The sequence below is a fragment of the Cnephaeus nilssonii genome (assembly GCF_951640355.1).
Source record: "Cnephaeus nilssonii genome assembly, chromosome: 5".
Lineage (NCBI taxonomy): Eukaryota > Metazoa > Chordata > Mammalia > Chiroptera > Vespertilionidae > Cnephaeus > Cnephaeus nilssonii.
The window spans coordinates 26,424,814-26,434,338 of NC_137076.1; the positions used below are offsets into that span (position 1 = coordinate 26,424,814).

General features: G+C 43.2%; 1 protein-coding gene across 1 annotated transcript; it reads right to left on the reverse strand.

Annotated features, from left to right (window-relative positions):
• Window positions 1-7,838: 7,838 nt before the first annotated feature.
• Window positions 7,839-8,777, reverse strand: LOC307098919 (olfactory receptor 7D4-like; the record flags this gene model as incomplete). Its single annotated transcript, XM_079770056.1, has 1 exon — window positions 7,839-8,777. One exon carries the CDS (start codon window positions 8,775-8,777, stop codon window positions 7,839-7,841), a length of 939 nt encoding a protein of 312 aa, XP_079626182.1.
• Window positions 8,778-9,525: the final 748 nt, after the last annotated feature.

The following is a 9,525-nucleotide window of genomic DNA, read 5'->3' on the forward strand; positions in this document are numbered from 1 at the left end:
TGAGCCACAGAACTTAGGACAGTGTTATATGTATGGTTCCAGTTTGATTACAGCAAAGAAATACAAATTAGGACTAGTGAAAAGAAGATAGACATAGGGAATACTGAAGCATCCCATTTGTAAAGCTTCTTGTCCTCTCCCCATGAAGTTCTGACCCATTACCCCTTCCTGACACAATGTGACACAATACTCAGAGTATTGCCAACCAGGTAGCACACCTAAGCTCCAGTATCCAGAGTTTTTAATGAGGCTTTGTTAGCTAGATGTGATACATTGAATTATTGCCCATTTGGTTGAACACAATTTCCAGCTTTCCTTCCCACTGGGCTGACATCATTTGGCCTAAAGCCCCACCCCTTGACATACCTGGTCAGTCTTTTTGGCATGATAAATCTCCATCTTGAATCATCTCATTAGCATAAATTATCAGGTATTATTGATTGGGTATACCACAAAAAACAAATCAATCCTATCACTAGAGGAATTTAAAGGGCTTCATCTTTCTTAATTATTTTGTTCTATTTGATATTTTTATTGTGGTTAAACTTATCTATAATAATATAAGCATAATATGCTAATTAGACTGGATGACCTTCCGGACGAAGCTGGGGCTGCAAGGGAAGCCCGGGTCTGGGATGTCTACTGGTGGCTGGAGAGAAGCCTGGGTCCTGGATGCTAGAGGGAAGCCGGTGCTGGCAGCCGGGGGAAGGAAGGCCTACTCTTGCACAAATTTCATGCATCAGGCCTCTAATCTATACTAATAAAAGCCTATGTGGTCATGATGCCCTCACACCGTGACGCCCTCATGCCGCAACAAGCGATCACCAGAAGGCTGCATGTGCAGAGGGCACGTGCGGGTGGGCAGGGCTGCGTGTGCACATGGGTAGTTGGGGGCTTGACGCTGCATGTGCAGTGTGGAGGTGGGTCCTGTGGCTCCACGCAGTGAGGCCTGAAGGTCCCATGGCTCTGCGTGGTGCAAAGGCGGACCCCTGGCTCTGGCCTACCTCTTTGGGGCAATCCATCGAGGAGCCCCGGATGGGTGGGTAGGGTCTACCTCTTTGGGGCGATTGATCTCAGGGCTCCAACACTGTGAGAAGGCACAGGCCAGACTGGGAGACCCCCCACCCCAGTGAGTGCACGAATTTCATGCACCGGGCCTCTAGCATATCATAAAATGTACTGTTACCAATTTAAAAGTTAATGGGCCCAACATTTCAAAAGGCCAATATTCAAAATGTCAGTGTTTGGAGTAAGGAAAGGTTTATTGATCAAGATGGTGCCCAACTGGGAAGATGGGGGCCTTAGAGGTTTCTCAAATCCATCTTCCCCCAGCCCCAAGGTAAGGCTTCTTTTAAATCATGGAGGGGAAAATGGGAGGGACAAGAGGTGATTAATGGAAGCTGACATCTCTGGGCACCTGCAGGGATCTGAGAAAGAGCAGAATCTCTAAATCTCTCTGTTGATTCCTGCTGATGTTTGATAAAACACTCACTATTTTGTACAAGTTTCCCCATCTCCTTGGGAGAGGCACTTTCTGGCAAGGGGCTATTCTTCCAAAAACTCAAGTCTCAAGCAGAATTCCTCTAATGAATTAGCATATCTATAGCAGGAGCTTGAAGACAATGGGGAAAATGCAGGCTAAAAGGAAGGCAGCCTCAGAAACCAAGTATTTTACTTTGTTACAGTACCATATTAATGATTTTAAGTGTACAGTTTATACCCTTGGCATTAAGTACATTGGCAGTGTTATGTAACCATCACCACCATGTGTCTCAAGAACTTTTCCACCTTCCCAAATGGAAACTCTGTACACATCGAACACTAAGTTCCCGTTCTTTCACTTTTTCAGAACCCTGGCACACTCCAGTCTACTTTCTGTCTATGAATTTTACTGCTCTTGGTAACTTATGTAAGTAAAATAATATAGTATTTATCCATTCATAATATCTCCATTTGGACATTTCAAAATGTCAACTTCTAATGTTCTCTTTCCTTCCAAATTTGCTCTATTCACAGGCCTCCCTGTCTCAGTGGATGCATTCCATTCTTCCCGTTGTTCAAACCCAAACCCTGGAGACATTCTTGGCTTTTCCCCTCTCTCACACCCTGACTGACAACAAATTCTGGTGGCTCCTCCTACAAAATGTATCACAAACTGACCACTTCCAACCCTTACTCTACTATCCCTACCCTGGTTCTAACAACCTATATCACACCTGGAGAGCATAAGCCAGTCCAAGCAGTCTGCCTCACCTTACCATCTATGCTCAACCCAGCAGCCATAATGATTTTTTAAAATCCTAAGTCAGACCATATTATGTGTCTGCTCAAACCCCTTCAATGACTCCCCAGTCACTCAGAGCAATGAAGGCAAAAGCCCTTCAGTGGCAGAGAAAGCCTCACAGGATGACCCCTGATGCCTGTCCTCCTCTGAGCTGCTCTGCTCCCCCTCACTGGCTCTGCTGCAGCCACATTGCCTCCAGGCAACCTCCCACCTCAGGGTCTTGGTATTAACCTCACCCTCTGCCTGGGGTACTGTTTCCCCAGATGTGCACTCACCTAAATCACTCACCATTATCACAAATGTAACTTTCTCAATGAGGTTTATGAAGACCACTGGTTTTAATATGACAGCCTGCTCCTTCCCATACCCTGATTCTCTTAATCCTGTGGCCGTTGAGCCTAAAATAATGACTGACACATAGTAAATAATCAGTGTATATAGGTTTGATAAGTTGAATAAATAAATGTGGTTCTGAAGGGGCTGCCAGTTACATTGTCTCCTGACCACAGTAGATTGGCCAATGTGGAAAGATATGCCTGTGCCAATTAGCATCCTTTTCTAAGTATTTTTTTTTAACACAAAGGAGATTAAATGCATCTAGTTTCTATTAAGTAGTGAAGTTACCAGATGTGAGTAGTGAGAGCAGCTGTTTCCCATGTCTCTTTTTATGTGGAGGTAACCAGTCCGAGAAAATAAAGCTGATAATCTGAAAGGAAACCCTCATGGTGTTTGAGCCCCTGTGTGCAGCTGTGCCAGTGTACAGCTGAGCCTCTGCTCTGCTAGGTTCAGATGAATCAGGAGATTCTCTATCTTTCACTTGCCACCAAAGCATACCTGTCCAGTGCAGCCTCATCTCCATGTGAGCCAGTATCAGGAGATGGTCATGCTCAAAGAAAATCAGCAAGAGAGATTTTCCACCTTCTCAGCTCAAGACCTATGGGTCAATTATAGGCAAATTGTAAATCACACATGTCCTGTCATAGGTTGAATAACCTCCCAAAGATTTTCATTAATCTCTAGAACCTGTGAATATATTAGCTTGGATGACAATAGGCACTTCACAAATGTGATTAAGTTAAGGATCTTCTAATAGGGAAAGTATCATGAATTATCTGGGTGGGCTCAATGTAATTGAAAAGGGTCATTATCAGAGGAAGTTAGAGGGACTAGGGAGAGATTTGATGTTCTACTGTTGAGTTTAAAGATGGAGGAAGGTATCACAAGCTAATAAATGCAGGAGATTTCTAGAATTTGGAAAAGGCAAGGAAAGCGATTCTCTTCCAGAATTCCCAGGAGGAAAGCAGCCCTGCTGATACATGTTAGACTTCTGCTCTCTAGGGTTATAAGTCCTTTTAAGCCACTAGACTTATGGCAATTTGTTACAGCAGCAATAGGAAACTAATACACCTCTTTTAAAAATGTATGCATCTCATTGCCACTGGCATCTCATTGCCACTGGTTCCCATCATCTCTCCCCAGGACTATTTCAGTAGCCTCGTTATTGTTTCCTGTACCTCAAATTTTTCCCAGTCTGGAAAATTATAAATTCCTCACATTATACTGAAGATGATGTGGACAAAAGGGGCCACATGCTAACCTGACAAGTTCACGCAAGGCCTGCCTGGCAGTCTTGCAAACTCAGAGACCTAAAGTAACCACAAAGGATGGTCTGAAATTAAACTTTAATTAAAAGCAGTTATGGTGGGTAGTTACATCCTAGGCCGGTATCTACACTGACAAAGTCAACCTTTACCTTAACTGAGCCTATCTATCTTTTTGCATCCTATATAATAAAGAGATAATATGCAAATTGACTGTCACTCCAACACACAAGATGTCCGCCCCCATGTGGACACAAGATGGCTGCCACAAGATGGCCGGCAGGGGAGGGCACTGTGGGTGATCAGGCCAGGAGGGGAGGGGTGTTGGGAGGGACCAGGCCTGCAGGGGAGGACAGTTGGGGGGGACCCAGGCCTGCAGGGGAGGGCAGTTGGGGATGACCAGGCATGCAGGGGAGGGCAGTTGGGGGGGACCCAGGACTGCAGGGGAGGACAGTTGGGGGGGACCAGGCCTGTAGGGGAGGGCAGTTGGGGGGGTACCAGGCCTGCAGGGGAGGGCAGTTGGGGGCAACCAGGCCGGCAGGGGAGGGCAGTTAGGGGCAATTGGGCCGGCAGGGGAGCAGTTAGGCATCGATCAGGTTGGCAGGGGAGTGGTTAGGGGGTAATCAGGCTGGCAGGCAGAAGCGGTTAGGGGCAATCAGGCAGGCAGGCAGGCAGGCAGGCAAGTGGTTGGGAGTCAGTAGTCTTGGATTGTGAGAGGGATGTCCGACTGCCCGTTTAGGATCCACTGGGATCAGGCCTAAACAGGCAGTTGGACATCCCTCAAGGGGTCTCAGATTGGAGAGGGTGCAGGCTGGACTGAGGGACAGCCCCCTACCCCCCATGCACTAATTTTGTGCACCAAGCCTCTAGTCTATAATAACATACCCTTGAAATGTCTGGGTAACTTGTAACTTCCCTTTTTCTGTACCCCTCGGGGTGCAACCTAATGTGCCTGGGCACCAGGACAGATAACACAAATTATGTTAATTGTTCCTGCACCCACCTAAGTATGTGTCTATCATTTTGCTTTTTATCCACTCCCAGGGGTTTCCCCACTTTACTTTCTCCTGCCTCTCTAGTCTATCACCAATGGATTTCATTAACCCACCTATGTTTCTTCCTTAGTTTTTTTTCCCCCATTATTTTATTTTCTTTATTGATTAAGTATTATGTATGTGTCCTTATGTCCCCATCACCCCCCAAACCTCCTCTCATGCCCTCACCCCCCTGTCTGTGTCCATTGGTTAGGCCAGTGGTCGGCAAACTGCGGCTCGTGAGCCACATGCGGCTCTTTGGCCCCTTGAGTGTGGCTCTTCCAGAAAATACCACGGCCTGGGCGAGTCTATTTTTAAGAAGTGGTGTTAGATGAAGTTTAAGTTTAAAAAATTTGGCTCTCGAAATAAATTTCAATCGTTGTACTGTTGATATTTGGCTCTGTTGACTAATGAGTTTGCCGACCACTGGGTTAGGCTTATATGCATGCATACAAGTCCTTTGGTTGGTCTGTCCTCCTTACCCCCACCCTCCCCTACCCTTCCTCTGAGGTTTGATGGCCTGATCGATGCTTCTCTGTCTCTGGATCTGTTTTCATTCATCAGTTTATGTTGTTCATTATATTCCATAAATGAGTGAGATCATGTGATATTTATCTTTCTCTGACTGGCTTATTTCGCTTAGCATAATCCTCTCCAGTTCCATCCCTGCTGTTGAGCCTCTACCTTCCTTTGATTGCAATGTACAAATATACATGTAACCCGCCATTCTCTGGAGCATTATCTCAATCCATTGAGGTTCTGTTTCTCGGCAATTGTCAACAGTTTGGCTCAAATAAACTCACAAAAATCCTTTACAGGTTTGAATGTTTTTATGTTAACAATGACAACATGGCCCTGATGCATATCCTATATAATAAAAGTGTATTATGCAAATTGTCCCCTCCACCGGGAGTTCTTCTGGGAGTTCAACCAAGGGGGCAGGGCTGGCTGGGGGAAGGGAAGGAGGCCCTGGCCAGCGGCAGGTGGCCAGAGGAAGGGGGGAGTACCCAGCTGGCAGCTGGCAGCCGGCAGCCACTAGGGACCCTACCAGTGCAGAATTTAGTGCACTGGGCCTCTAGTTTGCTTATAAAATCCTTTGTAGGTCAAATTATACTATTAACAGCCTGTCTCCCATCTATGTATCCAACCTTATTTTTAATAACTGACCTGCAAGTTCCATATATTTTCTGATATGCCTCACTCTTGAATGTCTCTTGAATATGACCCAAATCTATTCTTCATTAATTTTCTACTCACACTCTATATTATTCAACACTCAAGCATATTCTCTTAGTAGAATGTTTTCCTTAATACCAAGTGTTGGCAAAGATGTGGAAAAACTGAAATCTTCACACATTCCTGGTGGTAATGTAAATTGGTGCAGCCAATTTGGAAAATAGTTTTGCAGTTTATTTTTTAAAATATTTTTATTTATTTCAGAGAGGAAGGGAGATAGAGAGAGAGATAGAAACATCAACGATGAGAGAGAATCATTGATTGTGTGCTTCCTGCAGGCACCCTACTGGGGATCAAGCCCACAACCCAGGCATATTTCCCAACACCCCAACAGGGAATGGAACCATGACCTCCTGGTTCATTGGTCAATGCTCAACCACTGAGTCATGCCAGGTCAGTTTGGCAGTTTTTAAAAGATAAATGGAACTCCAGAGCACAGGTCTGGTTTGCCTGCTCGATCCCTGGCAGAGGGCCTGCAGGAGGCAGCCAATCAATGATTCTTTCCCATCATTGATGTTTCTATTGCTCTCTACCCATCCCTTCCTCTCTGAAATCAATTAAAAAATGTATTCTATTAAAAAAGAGCTGTCTCTGACAGGACAAATTTCCCGGTCACTTTTGCTCTCACATATTGGGAAAACTAGGTTCCAGCTGTTGCTAGATGTTGGAAGCACTAGAGATGGTGAGAGGATCCCAGGGAATGTGGGGGGACTGTTGGTAGCACGTACTCCTCCATGCTTCCTTGCAAAAGTGAATTAGGTTCAACCTTTTCCTCCCAAAGTGAATTAGGTTCTAAACATGTTTCACATATCTATAACAAATATTCATGAGGCACCACAACAAAGTTCCAGAAATAAATTAAATCATATGAGAAAACAACTCTTATTTTACTGTATTCATTATTACTTGATTTTGGATCTTATAGCATGTATCTCAAAATTGTAATAAAGGGAAATATAAGTCAAACAAAAAAGGAAAAGAAGGATGATGGATGGAAAGAAGAATCACAAAGTATGACATATCTCAGTTTTTGAGGCAGTAAATTCCTATGTCATCTGAAAAAACCATCTTTTAAATATAGATTCCTACTCTGAATTTGAAAATCACATCATAGTTCCTATGTAAGGTAGGATAATAAAGTCAGCTTGCTAGGCTGTAGTCAAACTCAATCTCAACCTCTTTTTTTTGAAAAGTGAAGTGAGAAAATATTCTCAAAGAAATGTTTTCAAGATGAAATTAAGTCATTCATGTAAAGAAATAAGTAGAGTCCTGATATCGTAAGCAGGTTGTTCTGATTACTGTACAATTTTAATATACTTTCTTCTGGAATAAAAGCAAGCATACAACCCAATTAAGGTGAAGATTAGCAACATATGAAGACAACTTTTTGGGAAACTAAGTCAGCACTTGATATGATAAGTGCTTTAAATTTAGGAATAGATGCAGAAATGCTGACTAAACATGGAACACTGTGGACACCAGATAGGGAAGAAAAATAAAAAAGGAATACTCAAGGGAGTTGTTGAAAAGAAACTAATACAAAAAAAATGCGAAATCACACATGCTTTGGAAATAGAAGAAATCAAGCCTATCATTGAGGAGTGAAAAAGAACCAGATATTTAAATTTGCAACATTTATATTTGGGCACACAATGTACACTTAGTTCTGAGGCCAGTGATCCATTATAGACAAGATGTTGCTAGGTTGAGGAGCCTTCTCAGGGCCCCCTTGACATCCTTGTTTCTCAGGCTGTAGATGAAGGGATTCAGCATGGGGGTGACCAGGGTGTACATGACTGAGGCAACTGGGTTGTGTAGGGAAGAATGGGTCAGGGCAGAACTGAGGTAGACCCCTAGGCCTGTCCCATAGAACAAGGAGACCACGGCCAGGTGAGACCCACAGGTGGAAAATGCTTTATATATCCCTCCTGCAGAGGACATTCTCATTAAGAAGGCGACAATCTTAAAGTAAGAAAAAATAATTCCAGTAAAAGGAAACACAACCAATAGAACAGCAGCTACATACATGAAGATGTTACTGATGAGGGTGTCAGAGCAGGCCACCTTGAGAATCTGAGCCAGTTCACACAAAAAATGTGGAATTTTTGTGCCCATACAGAATGTCAGCTGCCTCATCAATAGAATATGAATGAGGGAGACCCAGAAAATGATGAGCCAGGACATCAGAACCAAAAAGCCACAGAAGCGTGGGTTCATGATGACTGTGTAGTACAGGGGTTGCCAGATGGCCACATACCGGTCATAGGCCATCACAGTCAGGAGGAAGTTGTCCATTCCAGCAAAAATCATAAAAAAATACACCTGAATGAGGCACCCGATGTACGAGATGTTTTTGCTCTGTGCCTGGATATTCACCAGCATCTTTGGGACTGTGGTGGAGGTGAAACAGATGTCAACAAGGGACAGGTTAGCAAGAAAGAAATACATTGGGGTGTGGAGGTGGGAGTCAGAGCTGATGGCCACAATGATGAGCAGGTTTCCAAGCACAGTGAACAGGTACATGGACAGGAACACTCCACAGAGGAGGGGCTGCAGTTTAGGATCATCTGAGAGACCCAAGAGGAGAAATTGTGACACTTCTGTGTGATTTTCTGCTTCCATGCAGCTGGTATGTCTTATAAAGAAAAAAGCCAAGGCAATATTCAATATATAGCCAAATGGCATCTCTGTTATTTATCACTTTTTGATTTCACCTTTGCATGAACATCTGACATGATCTAGTAGTCATTCCTATGCCAGTGATTCACTCATTTAGGTGGTAACCTAATTTTATTTCAAATTGTGTAATCATTCAAACTTTCTTTAATTTAGCAGAAATCTTTCTCTGTCTCTTTATGTTCTCCTTACTAATTCTATTATCCAAATTTATGGACATATACCAATTTCTTCTTTCATATGAGCCTTACAAAATAACTAAAGGCGTTTAAGGTCTTTTCTTTGATAATATCTATACTTCTTTCATTTTGTAATAGTGATTAAAACGTGTTTTCAATTCACGTAACCTTAATTCTGTAATCTGATGCTTTATATTGATGTCACAATTAACTCTACATGTGCCTTACTGTTTCTTTTTAAAATGTGGTTACTGCTATTACCATCTTTCTGAGGTACGAAAATGCCTTTAATCACAGTAACAACTTGATAAAGTATAGCTGTTATTATTATTATTAATCCATCCCTTCATCTCAATTATTATTTTTTTGTTTAGCTTCATCTGAGGATATTTTTCCCCACTGATTTTTAGAAAGAGTAAAAAAGAAGGGGGGAGACAGAGTGAGAGAAAAACAACAATGTGAGAGAGACACATTATTTGGTTGCCTTCTGAATGCTCCCCTGCAATTGAGGTACA